We start from the raw sequence: 16,643 nt of genomic DNA, 5'->3' as shown, positions 1-16,643 counted from the left end.
ACGATGAAACCACAACCCAACTCTTGCCGACGGGAGCCGCAAGTCAGATTTGACAGAAGAATCGTGGCAGAAATTAAATAAAGCCAATATATAAGGGAAAAAGCAAAATGTCTCCCGAGATGAGAGTTTCCATAGTTGAATGATAAATGATGGAATGAATGCGGGATCACGATAAGCTTGTGGAGATCATTTCTTTTTCCCACTTTCAAGTTTCCACCGCCTGATCCGTGGTTTCCCACATCCCGTTCCCTGGATCTGGGTGATTCAATATACAACACTCATTTCTGCTCATGTCTCAGCAGGCGCCAGGGTTAGCAGATCTAGAGAAAGAGCTGGGCTGCTCGGTATGTGCGCGAAATTCTCCTTCTAGAAGCTTTGCATTCCTTCGCCCCTTACGTGGGACTGACGCCTCTTACAGATCTGCACGGAGCTCCTCTACCAGCCCCTCACCCTCCTCGACTGTTTACACACCTACTGTGGCTCTTGTGTGAAAGAATGGTTTACCGCACAAGGGTCGCGCCGACAAGCCGGCTCCTCCCCCAGATTCACTTGCCCTTCATGCCGTGCTGATGTGCGCGGTACCCGCCCAAATGCCACCGTGACAACACTTTTGGATATGGTCTTGATGGCCCAGCCAGATCGTGGCAGATCGGAAGACGAGAAGAGGGAGATTGCGGAACGGTACAAGCCGGGGGACTCTGTCTTCCCACCACCGCAAACAGAAGCGGAAAGCTCAGAAGATGAGGAAGATCAGCGACTTCTGGAGGAGGTTCGCGATATGAGTCTTCGTGAGAATCGGACACACGCACGTCGGGAAGAGCGCCGCGAAGAACGGCGCAGGACACAACCAGAAAGCCACCGAGGGAGGAACGACAACTCCGAGAATAGGCATACGGATGATGGGAGGTCTCGGCGGAGGCGAGAGGAAGAGGCGGAACGGCAGCGACGCATAGCTCGAGCTCAGGATGACTCTGAGCATACCAGACGAGTTGAGCATCAGTCGAGTTTGCGATCATTGCTAAGCTTATCATCTGAGACGGAGACGATGCAAGAGGAGATTCTGCGGCAAATTGTTGAGGAAGGACTGCTTAATGGTATTGACACTGAGAATCTTGGCCCTGCACAAGAGGAGGAGATTAGTGAGCGGATTGCAGCTGTCCTTCGTCAGAGGCAAATGCAACAACCGAATTCTCGTCCAGCGCAAAGGCACAGACAGTCACCCGAAAGCAACCACCGTTCGCATGGGCGGTCGAATTCAGCCCACAGACCAGCCGAAACAACCACCACATCTCGAGACCATGGTGATAGACGACCGCCTATATCCAGACCACATCTACTTGGCTCAACTGCACCCCACCCGCCTCCAAGTCATCACCGACGGAACTCGGAACAGGCCGGTGGCACTCGGAGAACGTCACCCGTTAGAGTGAACCAAGCATCAAATTCGGACGACACTTTGCGACCTGCAGTTCGGTCTTCGAGCGATATGACAAGTGAGCGCCCTCGTAGCTCTCATAACGGAAGACCAAGAGTAGAATCATCTTCGCAGCGGCCACGTCGAGCAACGGAAACAGAACAACCTATCAATGATGTATGGACAGGTGGAGGGAGAGAACGGGCTTCCGCACGACATACCAACAGTCAATCCGCCACGGCCTCTCCTACCTCTGTAGTGCCGTCGAACTCATCTCATACTTCAATTCCACTCGTTCCTAATAGGTCTGATCGACGATCTAGGCCAGCGTCTTCGCGATCAAATCCTCCTCCGCCTTCAAATCTGCAGTTCACTGAGCCTTCCTTCTCATGTGATCGCTGTGGGAAAGCAAATATCCAATATGACTTACACAAGAGATGCCTCAAGTGCAAGGACGGAAACTATCATCTTTGCTTACCATGCTACCGCTCCGGTCGGGGCTGTCTTCAATGGTATGGTTTCGGTTCAAGTGCGCGGTCGACATTTGAACAAATGCTGGCCTCATCAAACGGCCAGCCAATGCCCATACGCGAAGGTGGTCACATACTCCACTCTTTCAAGTTACAGCGACCTTCGGATACTGCTCAGATCACCACAAATGGGGAGATGCAAATGACAAATGATAACCCGGCCCGCCGCCTGGAAGCCGGGCTATTTTGCGACATTTGTATGTCTTGCACGAATGAGTGCTATTGGAAGTGCAGCCAATGTAACGAGGGAGATTGGGGATTTTGCAACCGTTGCGTCAATCAAGGGCGATGCTGTACTCATCTCCTGCTGCCGATTCGTCGTCTAGCTGGCACCCCAGCCTCGTCTTCTCCATCCACCCCGACGGTTGCAGCGAACGGTCCGCCCTCTGTCCATGCTCTAGAGGCCTACAAAATTCTCTCATTCTCCACTAACTGTGACATCTGCACCTATCCAATTCCAGCATCGGTTACGAGATACCATTGTCTACAATGCAATTCTGGTGACTATGACGTCTGCACCAATTGCTATCTCAAGCTCGTGGCCACCTCAAAGATCAGCAAGGAGAATGGCCACGGTGGCTGGCGCCGGTGCGTGGCAGGTCACCGAATGATCGTCGTCGGTTTTGAAGACCATCCAGATGGCCAGAAACGGTGCATCACGAGACATCTAGTTGGTGGCCATGCTCTTCAGGATGAGCATGTCAATCGATCACCTTCTTCATCACCTGCCGCCACTGCCCCCATCGCATCTCCTGAGTTGGGTGTTGGTGACTGGAGCTGGAAAGAGGGTCACGATCGTCGCAAAAAGGCTTCTCGCACGCGGGCCTCCCTTGCTTCTTCCATCAGTAAGACGCATACGTCAGACGGGGATCCTGCATCTCAACACACAGGCACCCCCACACCTCAGTATGCCCCTGCTCTTCGTCGCTTCCCACCCGATGGAGGTGTTGGCCTCATAGTCCACGCACTGTGGTCATATTACCCCGAGGAAAAGGATGAGCTCATGTTTCCGCGTGGCGCTGATATCACTGAAGTTGAGAACGTTAATGATGACTGGTTCTGGGGATGCTATGCCGGCCGTACCGGACTCTTCCCTGGCTCTCGCGTTGCTCTTATGGGAGAGATTCGCTAAATGGCCATTTTTACATGGTTGATAACTTTGAACTTTACGCTTTAATGTTATGTACTTTCCATGAAGTTATGATCATGATCACGATATGGATGAATGCATGTATACTGAATCAATAGGAGCTATCTTTCCAAGACATTGAAGCCCTGCGTTTTTATAAAATGGAAATACTGAATACGCTGCAATATGAATGTGGCCTCTAGCATCGATACCTCAGGCCTAGATGGTCATGAGCTTACGGGTTGATTGAAATAACCAACTGTTTTTTGTATTTGTTTCATTCAAGGCATTAATTCATACTAAAAAACAAATCTAGGTACAAAACATTAGACAAATGGGTGCAACGATCGATGGCGGCAACCCCAACCCAACCCATAAAGCATGAAAGTGTACAAAATATTCATCAAGTCATGGGACGAGGTGCGACTACTCCAATAGAGCAACCATCAAGCGCTCATAGTCACCCGAAGTCTCCCCACGCACCCGCTGGATCAAGTCTTTCTTGAACTTATGACGGTAGGCACGCTTCACTTGATCTTTGTGATCCCGATTCCAGTGCAAACGCACAATTCTCGTGACAAGAGCCTCGTCCTTTGTGCCCATACCCGCCATGCATTCCTCGAGCAGAATAGCATCACGCATAGCAGGATCCGTCGCAGTCCGCACCATGTGCACGTATGCCTTCTCCATATGACCCGAGTAATCCTTCAAAATAACCTTTTCCAGCGAAGTATGATACCTCGCGCTCAACTCATGATCGATGGCCCGAAGCTCCGCATCCGACGAAGACGCCAAAATATCAAGTGCCTGATCCTTCTGCTTCGCATGCACAACAGAAACCTTAGCACTGATATCCTGGGGGTTGCAAGGCATCGACTCCTCATGTCTTCTAGCCTCCAAAACCCGCTTAAACAAGACAGCAGTCTTCATCGACAAATCATCCTCAACATCCCTTGTGAGATGACGATGATACTTGCGCTCATAAGCCGTTTTAATAGCGTTGAGATCCGCATTAGACCGTCCAAGGAGCACATCATTCATCAGCCACTCCTTAGTGCCAAGACCTACAATCGACTCGCGCGCACACTCCACATCGTAATTTAACGGCCCCTCAATCACGGCCAACAATCCCTGGCCAAAATACCCGCCCGTCTCGGATTTGACATCTTTGTACAAATCGCGACCGATATGCTGCGAGTATGTGGCGCGCACTGCGGCCATCTGGAGCGGGTCTAGACGCGCTAGTACTTGAATCAGTGCTTTCTCGTCTGTGCCGAATCCTTTCATGGCTTTGCGTAGGATGTCTGCTTCGCGCCGGAAGTCGCCTGGTGCTACTTGGCCGGGTGCGTAACCGAGAGATGGCATTGCCGGTGCGCCATATGAGCCCATGGGTGGTGCGCCGGGTGGTGCGCCGTATGCGCCTGGTGGTGGGTAGCCTGGTGCACCACCCATCATGGGAGGTGGCCCCGGGGGCGGCGCATAGCCTTGAGGTGGTCCTTGGTTGTAAGGCGCTTGGGTGGGTGGAGCACCATATCCTGGCTGTGGTGATGGTGCGTGGTGATACCCGGCTGGGGGCTGAGGAGATGGCGCATGGTATCCTGTGGGTGGTTGGGGGGAGGGCGCGCCGTAGTAGCCCTGTTGCGGAGGGGGTTGGCCGTATTGGCCCTGGGGAGGATAGTGGCCTTGTGGCGGAGGGCCCTGGGGTGCACCGTATTGCTGCTGAGGGTAGGGAGGTTGTTGTTGGTAGGCGTTCTGGGGATAACCTTGGGGAGGAGCCCCGTAGGGTGGTTCTAGATCATGCGCGTCAGCTGGGTTTATCGATCTGCGGGGCAGGTGGGGTGGGGTACTCACGAGACGGGGGATAATGCGACATGATTATTTGATTAGTTTGATGGAAAGAATTCCAAACGAAGAGCAGAAGATGAGACCCTGAGTTAAATTAAATACGACAATGGTTCTGGTGCCTGGTTCCCTCGTGTTCTCTAGTGTGGCGCAGTCAGCCTAGTGGGGTGTACAGCCCTGTGGATGCTTTTCTGGAAAAAGATCTGACGTCAATGCCCAGCCTTCTTAATCAGCCACTTCTTGACTTGAATAGGTATTCATTCATGTACTTTAATAGCAGGGTCATGTGAAAATATGACCAGTGCTATGGTTGGCATACAAACCTGGGTGGCAAACCATGACCGACAAACTTAGATCTCGGTCATCTAGACGCAATCACTCTCCGTTGTTTCAAATTCTACTAATAATTTCAAAGTCAGGCTGTTTTGTACAGATATTCTGCTTTGATTGGGGGTTTTTATTTTTTACTTTTTCTTCTTCTTCTAGCTGCACTTAATCACAGTGCATGGCTTGAGCTGACCAGATGAACCAAGGCGCCATAGAATAGGGATTAGTGTGCTATTATCTTGAACGGAACACCATTGATTCGTTGAACCTTAGGCTTGGATTGAAATCACCGAAGAAGTCACACAGGAAAGCAGCCAGTGGGGTTATTGCAGTGATACAATTTGCATGGTATTATGCTTGAATCGAGTAGGTGACAATTGTATAAATGTTAGTATTCCTCCTTTTGTAGATGGTATTTCATCACATCTCCCAAAAAGCCTTAAGATGAAGAAGCCAACTTCTCACACACTCCAGCAGATTCACATTAGGACTAAACCTGGTCTTAATCGACTCATAGCAGAGTATGATGCCAAAAAGAATGCTTATGCGGAAGAGGAAGCACGTTTTCAAGCCAGCCTTTTGCGCCGTTGTCCTGTTAACTTATGGCCCGGAGGAGCTCATAAAACTGCGTGTCCCCGACCCATTCTCATCTTTAGGGAGCATCAGAACCAGCTTGAAGAATTACATGAGGCGCTGACTGCTGGCATTACGGATATTGTCGAAAGATGGTGGACAGATCCGGAGGCACGCTTTCCAGAGCGCATGCCTCTTGAGAAGCAGGAAGAAGACCTCTTGAAAGTGAGTAAACTGAAATCGGGCTCTTTTTCTTTGAAATCGCACTGAACTTGCGATATAGTGGATTGATGAGCAAGTCCCCGGAAATGAGGCGATGAGATATCGCGAGCGTCGGGGCTCGTGGAGACCAGACTTTCTCGTTGAGGATGCGATTGGGGAGGATGGCTTAACAATGGAAAGGTTCCGTATCACCGAGATTAACGCGCGGTTCTCCTTCAATGCCTTCATCCTTGGCACGCTTGCACACGAGGGTCTGCGTGATATGGGAGTGGGAGGCAATGGCTTGGAATTGGCAACCAACCCAGAAAGGGTAACCTCAATTCCCACCGATTCCAAATTAATGCAGTTTTCTAACTTCATTAGTTGCTTAATGCTATCATCGGGCTCTTTGACCCTACTCGTCCCTTGCACCTTCTAAAAGGCGAAGAAAAGGGAATGGATATACACTTGTTCCTTCATGTCATCCAGCAGCGTTTTGGTCTCACAGCCAGACTTATTACCCCGTCACAACTCAGACTCTTGCTTCCACCTAACAATAATGGTAAATATAAACTCTGCTGTGTGGTGGAAGGTGAAGACTTTGCTGCCTTGGAGACCAGTTCTGGTGAACTTGTAGAGGAAATTCACCAAGTCGGTCTCGAGCTACATCAGTCTGAGCTACTCGCACTAGACCCCGAGATGTTGCGGCAAATAAGTGTGCGCTGTTTCAACGATATGCGCTCAATTCTGCTTACGCATGACAAAAGGATGCTAGGTATCCTAAAGCAAGAACTCAAGCCACTGGTCGCACGCGGTGTGATTACACATGCACAAGCACAGATTCTCGATCATGGGATTGCAGACACCATCCTCCCAGGATCGGTAGATTTGCAACGCCTTATTGCGCTCTGCAGGGAGATTCCGGAATCACGGGATCAGTTTCTATTGAAGCCCATTCGCAGTGGAAAAGGAGCTGGGATTGTCTTCGGCGATGAAGTGGAGCCTGAAGCGTGGGTATCGGCCCTGCAGCTTCAGTTAAACCCGCAGATTGTTGCCGGGGTATCCTGTGTAATACAGCGCCGTATCACCCCGCGTCTATATGGGCTTATTTTAAACTCATCTGGTGTCCGGGTTCAGTACCCTTTGATCGGAACGTACTTTGTCGTACATGGAAGGTTGCTCGGTCTTGGAGGGTGGAGGAGTAGTCCTGATAAAATCTGTGCTGTTAGTCATGGGGGATCCTGGATATGCTCGGTGATGTATGAGAATTGATTTGGAAATTTTAGAGCTGGATTTTGTGAGGAGTTGGCTTGATGGCACTTGAAAATTTCGGTCAATTAGATACTGTCAATAGGCAAATTTATCCCCTCAACCGTATTTTCACCTGTAGACTAAGTTGAGATCCGTATAAGTCTGTGAGCCTTTGACTCACAGATACCATTGAATCTTAGCATTGGTTTGAAGCTAAAGATCAGCATCTCACTCTTCGATGTACTCTTCAAAGCCTACCCATGGCCTATATTGAGAAATTTGTAACCTGGTGATTGGGTAGAAGGCCCATTCTGTACACGGTCTGGGGCGCACATGTGCTGTTGTGATGCATGATCAGCTGAGCTAGATGCAGCTCCACATCATTGTTTTTGCGAAGGCTTCTCCGTTGCATGTAAATATTGGTTGCAGAGTTGGGCCAGCAAACCCAGTCGATAGCTGCAAGGCGTTCCTGTACTTCCAAGGGCGATTCAGCTTATCACGCAAGAGATCATCTGTGGTCGTGAGAATCTACTCAAACCCAAACATGCAGAGAGTTCTCAGTCTCCCCACGAGCTACCGGCGCATAACCCAAGGCTCACTTACGCAGTTCAAACACAGCTGCGTAAAAAGTCAATTCATTTCAAGTTTCGCATTCGCTGTGCCTCGTCTTGTAGCACCTCATCTTGCATCAGCTGAGCACGTTCCTCATGTTCGAAATGCTTCTGAGATTCTTCAAAAACATGGCATTCTCAAGATTAGCCTGCAATTTGAAGACCAAGATAGCAAGTATCTCGAAGCTTTGATTCTCAACTTCCACAGACGCCACGGACATGGACTGCCTATATCGCACAGTGCCACACGGGGCTGGTTCTGGGATGTACGCCCTAGCAGCACCAACTTCCAGACCAAAAACCATCGCGCTCGATCGGAGACCATGGAAGAATTTCCATGGCACACAGATTGCAGCTACGAAAATCCCCCACCGCGGTTCTTCGCCCTTCAAATCTTGCAGCCCGACCGCTGTGGCGGAGGCACACTCTCCGCCATGAAAGTGAAACAATTGAGCCAGTTTCTCTCGCCGAGCACTTTGAGCGCCCTGTTCCAGCCAGAATTCAGCATCGCCATTCCACCCGAGTTCATCAAAGACACCAACCACCGAACGATCATCGGCAGCATATTAGCAACCGATGGCAAAACCCGAAATATTATCATGCGGTACCGACGGGATATCATTACTCCTGTGAGCGACCGGGCTGAGAAGGCGCTAGATGAGCTAGAACGCGCTTTGCAGCAGCATGAAGTGCAGTCGCGATCAGTTCTACACCTCACTTCTGATATGCTACCCGGAGGCTCCATCATCTTGCTAGATAATCGGCGATGGCTGCACGCACGAAACGAGATCAATGATCCCGAGAGACATCTCCGTCGAGTTAGATGGGATTCGGTAGCATTCCCTGTGGAGGCAGATATGAAAGATCCATAGTCACCGAATGTGTTGAAGGCGTACGTCATAATGTTGATCAAGGGGTATTGATAAATTTGAAGTCTACATAATTTCACACATCTGATAAGGATATGCCCCAATCATATGTTGACATCTAGAGCGGCCTAATGTACTAGATAATTGTTTAAGAGTTTTGCACCTTAAAATTTGGACTGGCAATCAATCTCATATAGCAATAGGTTTCTATTTTAGGACTATCGTGTACAAGCGTCTGTCTTTAGCCGTGTGTTTAGAGAACAACACCCCCCTCCCCCCATGGAATGCAGCCACTTTCACTCTAGATCAACTATGCTACCCTCTCCGCCTAAATCCTGATAGACTAAAGCCAAACAATCTAAATACACACTGGGATTTAAAGGCTAAGATCAGAATAAAACTATGCTAGTGAGCAAACACAGAAAGTTCAAACAGGATCATAATGCCATGAACCTGCATGGCAAATCTGGATGAAGGCTTCATGGAGCCTTCATATTCAAGAATGATTCACGAACATACCCTTCGCCGCCTCCATATTCCGAATATAGACGTTGCGCAGCGGATCTACCAAAGGCTTCCAGAGTCGACAGGTCGAGAATCTCCAAGACGGTAATCTCAAGCCCGATCTTCTGTCGGCACCAGTTGCGCAACTCGATCGCCACGAGCGAATCCACACCCATACTAGAGATGGATCGGGAAATGTTGACTTCCTCAACTGGTAACCTGCTAGTAGTAGTAGAATATTATCCCCACCACCATACATACTAGGACAGATGTGAGCGACTTTACTGAGCCCTCAGGATTTCCTGATCGAATTGATGGTAGTCTCGTGATGACCTTGTCTAGTCTCGAGCTGTTGTGAATTCTTCAAAATCGCCAATTATTCTTGCAAGTTTAACCACTCTTTCCTACGAAAATGCCATCCAGAATAGGCCTTTCACTCTTGAGACCCTCTCAATGAGCTTATCCAACAAGAGTGCATACATGACGAGATCTATGCTATTCTATATGACTGATATCATCTTGATATCGGTCGCAATGCCTTGAAATCATGAATTATACAGCAAAATGGGGGTTTCTTGCTTACTTAAGCGAAGACATCGACCTTGAGTGATTTCTCTCTGTATGTGTAATTCCAGTATTCCAACATTCCTGCCAGCCCCAAAATCAGGCCAAAACACAAGATTAGTCATCCGAGCTCGGGGCGACTGTCAGTCGCCGTACACACGGGCCGGGCCGAGTCTCACTAGACTTCGACAAATTGACCCAACCCCATTGGGCCCACCAAAACCCATTGGGGTTGGGGGCAAAATTTTGAAGTTGGGGCCGGATGCAGAGCATAGATAATGGAGATCTGGATAACGGAGCTCAAACTTATTTGGGCACTAAATACTAGCTATTGAAGCCAGAATACAGGTCAGTAAGCTTTTCCCCCTTGCTCATAACTATTGACCCTTCAAACTTGACATTTCCTATCACATTCCAACCCTCGGAACTTTGTTGCAGCCAATGGCAGCATGTAGAGTATTTCAAGAGTTAATATTTATAAAGAAGGGGTGCCCTCGTGCTGATCTATTTTTTGAGTATGCTTGTTCAATGTTGTAACCACCACATGCTGATCTTTCACGGTGTGGATCGCGAGTCATGCCTGAACATAATGAAGTTTGACAAGAAGGGCTAGGCATAGATTCCTTGATTGACCTCTAGGTTCGTTCCTCAGCAACGGACAGCAACAAATATGTGTTTAGGAACAAAGATATAGTTAGCTACGGGTCACATCATTACACAATGACGATCCGCTAACTAATTACGAAAAATTTGAAATTAAGCTAAAATTACCAGAAAAATAGGAAGGAGAAATTGAAGAAAACCTTCCCTGAGGCTCAGTGATCGTGTTAGTCCTGCCAATGAAAATGATAAGCAGATATCTGGGGTCGCTAGAAGCCAAGAGTAATGAGAATACTCCCATTGCTTCTGCCATGAATGGTCAGCGCCTTACATTGGCTCGCTCAATGACATCTCCAAAATCAGGTCCTCGTTACGGAACTACATGAATCTACCATTGGAACTTTCAATCAAACCACACGCAATGTGTTCAGTCTTCTTCTTGGTCGCTATCTGCAAGGCGTTGGTGGCGAAGGTCTCCTTGCCCACACCGGCGACGTAATCGCAGATATTCAGTTTTTATATACTAATTTTATGAACAAGTTTCACGCGCACCGAGCATTTTTCTTCCTGTCCAGAAATGGCCATGATATTGCAAGCAAAACTTGATTCCATGAGGAAATCCATATTTAGATCATCCTTTTTGGGACTTTTGCTACTCTGGCATGCTCGGTCTGGAAAACAACTATCTGTACGTCGGCTGGAATGCTCTACCGAACATATAAAGCTCCTTTTCTGTCTTACACACAGTGAGAAGAAACAAGGTCAGCACACAACTCGAATCTGTCGCCTTCCAAACCACACGGGAACCATGACACTGGGTGAAGGTTCTGGAAGAGATCCACCCCGGTCTAGCAGTGGTCAGAGAAAAGGTAGAGAAAAAACGGACGACAATAAACCAACTAAATTTGCACTGGATGGACGTAGTAGGATGTTATTTTGTGCGCTGACCACTCTGAGCCTTATGACTGCTTTGGACGGCACGTCAATATCCGTTGCCTTGCCCGTAAGCGACAGATGGCATCCATCAGGCCTTAAACGGTCATGACTCAACAGCTGATCTAAATTCGACAGATTATTTCATCGGATATCGGGGCAACAAGCATCCAGGCTTTCTGGACTGGAACTTCCTTTCTACTTTGTTCTGCAGGTAAAAAACACGAAGAGAACCTTTCTGCAAGCACACCGTCTGACCGAATTTTAGCCTTCCAACCTCTATTTGGGTCCTTCTCAGACCATCTGGGACGTAGACTGCTTGTTTGGGTGGGAATTAGTCTTTTCCTTGTCGGGGCCTGCGTTGCAGGGACTGCTCATAATACCACCTTGATGATCGTCGGTCGCTGCTTTCAAGGTGCGGGTGGCGGCGGCATTATGACTTTGACTGGTCTCGTCATCGCAGATGCCGTGCCCTTGCGACATCGAGGTACATATTTTGGACTATTCAGTGCCATGTGGAGTTTGGGATCTGTTTTGGGACCAGTGATTGGAGGTGCCTTTGCAAAAGAGTCGTCTTGGGTAAGACTTCCAATGTTTTCATTGCCCGCCTGTATCGCTGTCCACCATCAGAAGTCAGAGCTCATAATTCTGTCGCTGTTTAGAGATGGATCTTTTATATTAACTTCCCGTTCATTGGTCTGGGAGCTGCTTTGGTCGGCGCCTCGTGCGGTTCGTGGCCTCGAATTGATCATTCGTTTCGGAACTGGCGAAAACAAGTCGACTTCATCGGAGCCGCTCTGTTCACAACGAGCATCACGTCCTTTTTAATTCCGCTGACCTGGGGCGGGATCACGTACGAATGGGACTCATGGCATACAATCGTGCCCCTAAGTATTGGCGCTGCAGGCTTGTGCATTTTCGCAGGGTACGAATATCGAATGGCTTCGAGGCCACTTATTCCTCCAAGTCTTTTCGGCAACCGCACAAGCGCAATATCGTTTGTTGGCTACACTATCACTGGGATCCTTCTTTGGAGCAATCTTTATTACCTTCCTCTATACTACGAGGGTGTGAAAGGATTCAGTCCACTTCTATCTGGGATTGCCATGTTTCCCAACACCTTCACTGTTGCACCATCGGCCATGATTGTCGGACTTCTTATTGCCAAAACCGGCAACTATAAATGGAGTGTTATTTGCGGATGGATACTGTGCACCCTTGGTATGGGGTTACTCTGTCTTCTCAAAACCGATACCAATACAGCCACCTGGATATTCGTCAATATCGTAGGAGGGATCGGTCTGGGGGCAATCATCCCGTCTGTTGCTTTCGCTGTGCAAGCATCTGCTTCAGCTGAGACATTGTCAATGGCTGTGGCCATGTCAACTTTCTTTCGGACATTTGGCCAAACTCTCGGTGTGGCTATTGGCGGTGTGATATTTCAGAATCGCATGCGAACCAATCTGTCGCGATATCCTGGTTTGAGTGATAAGGCTGTTGAGTACAGCCAGGATGTTATAGGAATAGTTGATATTATCAAAGGCCTGGAGGAAGGTCCGCAAAAACATGCCTTGAAGGTAGCCTATGTCGATAGCCTGCGCACTATCTGGGCTTTCTGCTGCGGGATTTCAGGCATAGCCCTGACTTTGAGTCTTTTTACCCATTCGTATGATCTGGACCGAGAAATGGTTACAGTTCAGGCTCAGAAAGGTACTGCATCCGGTAAGCACGCATCACTGCAGATACCGAGAGGGGGACTTATATGCGCCAATGATTCACTCGAGAGGCCAAAATCCCTCTAGGATGGAAAGAACCAAAGACGCACGCATAAGCGGGTGCTGAATGACCAAGAGGAGTCAAGCGTGTCCTAGATATATATCGTTCTGTTCCGGGACATATATATATTGACTTATGTACCATTAGCATGTATTATACACCTGACAACTACAACACTTGTCCTTGCTCACTACTTGTATATATCTTACCTCCGTAACACCTCCATGGCCATCACCTACGGTATTACTACTGTCAGCAGCGGGATGACAAACTACGGAGGTTGGGACATCTCGGGGCTGTACTGAAGAGCAGGTTAAATTCACAACAATTCCGTGGTGTTTTTATAGGCCCCTGAGATCAAAGTATCAGTTTCACGACCAGAGACCTGAGAGACATCACACAGTTTAGGCCTCGCCAAAACCTATCGCAAACCCGCACTGGGCGAGGTCTACTGTCACTCCCGTAAGGGTTCGGGATAACATTTATCCGGTTCTATGCCCTCACTACTAGACTTCTTCGTTCACACCGTAACAGTGAAGTAGGATCGCGGGAGAACTCTCATAAGTTCTCTAAAAATTATATTACCATTAATCCAACGGTAGCGTATCCAGTACGCTACTTCTCCGTCATCACTCTTATCCTTATTTATCCTAGGACCTTAGTCCTAACACACGTGCTAAGTTACGTAGATTCACCTATCAGTATTAGGACTAGAAAGAGTCTAAAGCTAACGTTACGTCATACCGTAAACTCACTCCTACTATAAGTGACGGGTATAATTATATAAGAAGGGGATGTGCTTCATAGGTTTGCATTTACCTCTAATTGGAAATCCTTAGAGGTTTGGTTATAATTAGCAAGAAAGCTTTACGTAGTGAATTAATCGATAAATTTTCTAACTTAAGAAAATACACTGTTATGGAGTAGCGCGTGACGTTACTCGTAATGAATTACGCGGTAATATGGGTGCGTACTGTACAGTAGCACTCACTGTAATATGGTGGTAGGCATGCTAATCTCTATGATTAGCATTTTGTTCTTTTTTGATTAGATCGGTTTTAGCCTACCCAGCCAGTGCCATAGTAAGCACTTGGAAAGCAAGCTTAGTAAACTACAAGCTGTCAGTCATGGAAAAAATAAAGTGTAGTGGGTTCCGCATAAATGACGGTGGAACAATGTTTCACAAGGGCCGGATTCCACACCCTTCCTGGCAGCGGCTACCTTCCTGGTGGGGAACTATACAATCTACATTAAGGGTTTTCTTGGCAGCACATGAAACACTCACCGTACCAACCTGACCCTTCAATGTTATCTGCTTAAGCATGCATTGTGTTTTTGTTCGTGTCAGGCCCTATACGGGGTTTCGGCAGTTTAGCAGTGGTCGTTGGGACAGGGTTTAAAAAGAGTGTAGATCCCGGTCGATTTACACGATCCAAATCAGACCAAAAGCAGTAGCACCGACTTTCATCCCCCAACATGCGTGGGACTTTCATTCTTTCTCTGCTTTCTGCGGCGCTGGGTGCCTCTGCTGGTCTGACGACTTCTAACCTGAAAACTCACGTCGATGTGCTGGCACTCGACAGTGCCTTCAACCCCGTCAAGGAAGCCTACTGGACTGATTATCCACACCACCGTCGCACTCCTTTCGCGGTATCCCCTGATGGGAATTCTGCCTACATTGCGTATCTGGATTCTAGCGAGACCGATGTTCATATTCAGCAGTTGGACCCTACGACTTTCGAGGCTACGGGCACGACGGTGACCGTCTCTGGTGGAAAGGAAGGTGCGACAGCCCAATTACCTGGTCTGTTTGAAATAACAAGAAAACATCGTGACTGATTGGAGTATATAGCCGGAGGTCTTGTCGCTCACAATGATGGTTTCGCTGTTCTCGTCAACGAAGCTATGCCTTCGGGCACCACCAATGCGCCGCCCAGTGATACCCCCGTTGCTGTCTTGTACCGCTACACCGATGGAAAGCAGACTTGGAAGACTTGGCTGGGTGGACCGGGAGTGCATGCCTCTGATGGCCTCTCTTCCTCCCCGGACATGAACGGTGACCTCGTCTACTCTGAAAGCGAAGAGCTCTACGGTGCATACTTCGTTGTCACCGATTACACTGGGGACGCCTCCGGTCACTACGGTGACAGCATCCAGTACGTTACCAAGGCCGGAGACCTGGACACAATCACCGGTGCATCAAGCTCCTGGGGATGCAGCCACAACACCGGTATTGCGTTCGAGGATGCCGACCAGGCTCCTTTCGCCAGTATCTGCGCTGAGGACCAGGGCGCTATCTGGCTAAACACTAAGGGACAAGGCATGATGAACGATGGAGTCAAGATCTCCAACGAGAACACCACCAACGGTGCCTCTGGTGAGCCCATGGGTGGTATGTCGGGTAGTTACAGCGCGCTGGCTCGCTTTGCCGACACCACTAAGTACATCTTCGCCTGGGTTTCTCGCGGTGCCATTGATGTGACCGAAAACACCTGGATGGGCGATGGTTACACTCACGTCAACAACCGCACCAACGGCCGCAACGTTGCCATCTCCCTATTTTCGGACAAGTACACCAAGGTCGGCGACCAGGCCACCTCGGTGGTTGGCACTGAGGATGGAGACAGCCAGGTCAACTGGGTGACTCAAGGATCGAATGACTGCTCCAATGCCCACGCGGCAACCTTCGGCACCAGCTCGGCCCTGATCACCTGGGAAGAGATCTCGGACCCGATCTGTGACTACATTGCGATGGGTTGTCGGGGACAGTTTGCAGGCACTTTCTTCCAGGAGGTGAGCTCGGATGGTAGCAAGGTTGGTGATGCTTTCACCAGAAACGATGTCTATATTGCAGGTGACATGGTCACTATGTCGGATGGTCGTATTTGCTGGCCGTATGTTAGCATGGAGTGGGACCTGTCGCAGGCGGTTGGGTATGGTACTACTTCTTCCACTACTAAAAAGATGTCTTTTGCTTGCATGGGCACTGAAGAGACCACCAACACCACCACTTCTGCCGGGACCACGACTACTGCTGCTGCCACCAAGACTGCTGCTGCTGCTGTGGAGACTACTGCTGCCGCTTTGGAGACTACTTCCAATGTTAGCAGTGTTGCTATTGCGACAACTTCTGCTGCTGCTGTCGCCGAGACTCCTGCTGCGGCAGAAACCACTGTCGCCGCCGTTGCGACCATCACTTCCGCTGAAACTACTACTTCTGCTGCCGCTGAGCAGGCTGAGCAGGCTGTGCAGGCTGTGCAGGCTGTGCAGGCTGTGCAGGCTGTGACTACCTTCGCTACCCAGTCTCGTCAGTCTTCGAAGCCCAGCATCGTCATGGCTACCCCTAGCAGCGCTGTAACTGCCCAGGCCATCCCAACTGGCAGTGCTCAGGATACTCTGGACTTTATCCGAGCTGTTTTCAGATACCTCGTCGGCAAAAAGTAAGCGCTTAGTGGTTTCCTGTATACTGCGCCTCCTTATACAGTAAAGGTTGAGCCATGTTTCTCCTAGCTTCGCCTT

General features: G+C 49.1%; 7 protein-coding genes across 7 annotated transcripts; 5 read left to right on the top strand and 2 right to left on the bottom strand.

Moving 5' to 3' along the window:
- Positions 1 to 290: 290 nt before the first annotated feature.
- On the top strand, positions 291 to 3,076 carry N7484_004492 (SH3 domain protein; the record flags this gene model as incomplete). The annotated part of the gene is made up of 2 exons (XM_057114912.1): positions 291 to 344; positions 419 to 3,076. 2 exons carry the CDS (start codon positions 291 to 293, stop codon positions 3,074 to 3,076), a joined length of 2,712 nt encoding a protein of 903 aa, XP_056975052.1.
- Positions 3,077 to 3,499: 423 nt separating this feature from the next.
- Positions 3,500 to 4,946, bottom strand: N7484_004491 (uncharacterized protein; the record flags this gene model as incomplete). The annotated part of the gene is made up of 2 exons (XM_057114911.1): positions 3,500 to 4,863; positions 4,925 to 4,946. The coding sequence occupies 2 exons, from the start codon at positions 4,944 to 4,946 to the stop codon at positions 3,500 to 3,502; spliced, it is 1,386 nt and encodes a 461-aa protein (XP_056975051.1).
- Positions 4,947 to 5,686: 740 nt separating this feature from the next.
- On the top strand, positions 5,687 to 7,288 carry N7484_004490 (uncharacterized protein; the record flags this gene model as incomplete). The annotated part of the gene is made up of 3 exons (XM_057114910.1): positions 5,687 to 6,040; positions 6,099 to 6,347; positions 6,401 to 7,288. 3 exons carry the CDS (start codon positions 5,687 to 5,689, stop codon positions 7,286 to 7,288), a joined length of 1,491 nt encoding a protein of 496 aa, XP_056975050.1.
- Positions 7,289 to 7,811: 523 nt separating this feature from the next.
- On the top strand, positions 7,812 to 8,750 carry N7484_004489 (uncharacterized protein; the record flags this gene model as incomplete). The annotated part of the gene is made up of 1 exon (XM_057114909.1): positions 7,812 to 8,750. One exon carries the CDS (start codon positions 7,812 to 7,814, stop codon positions 8,748 to 8,750), a length of 939 nt encoding a protein of 312 aa, XP_056975049.1.
- Positions 8,751 to 9,226: 476 nt separating this feature from the next.
- On the bottom strand, positions 9,227 to 9,427 carry N7484_004488 (acyl carrier protein; the record flags this gene model as incomplete). Its single annotated transcript, XM_057114908.1, has 1 exon — positions 9,227 to 9,427. The coding sequence occupies one exon, from the start codon at positions 9,425 to 9,427 to the stop codon at positions 9,227 to 9,229; it is 201 nt and encodes a 66-aa protein (XP_056975048.1).
- Positions 9,428 to 11,077: 1,650 nt separating this feature from the next.
- Positions 11,078 to 13,150, top strand: N7484_004487 (MDR family MFS transporter; the record flags this gene model as incomplete). Its single annotated transcript, XM_057114907.1, has 5 exons — positions 11,078 to 11,103; positions 11,163 to 11,418; positions 11,487 to 11,562; positions 11,617 to 11,927; positions 12,011 to 13,150. 5 exons carry the CDS (start codon positions 11,078 to 11,080, stop codon positions 13,148 to 13,150), a joined length of 1,809 nt encoding a protein of 602 aa, XP_056975047.1.
- Positions 13,151 to 14,600: 1,450 nt separating this feature from the next.
- Positions 14,601 to 16,568, top strand: N7484_004486 (uncharacterized protein; the record flags this gene model as incomplete). The annotated part of the gene is made up of 2 exons (XM_057114906.1): positions 14,601 to 14,907; positions 14,977 to 16,568. 2 exons carry the CDS (start codon positions 14,601 to 14,603, stop codon positions 16,566 to 16,568), a joined length of 1,899 nt encoding a protein of 632 aa, XP_056975046.1.
- Positions 16,569 to 16,643: the final 75 nt, after the last annotated feature.

Source organism: Penicillium longicatenatum, assembly GCF_028827895.1.
Source record: "Penicillium longicatenatum strain IBT 33135 chromosome Unknown contig_2_segment0_segment0, whole genome shotgun sequence".
NCBI lineage: Eukaryota > Fungi > Ascomycota > Eurotiomycetes > Eurotiales > Aspergillaceae > Penicillium > Penicillium longicatenatum.
The sequence above is the reverse complement of the archived record's forward strand: the minus strand, read 5'-3'. Positions and strand labels throughout refer to the sequence as shown.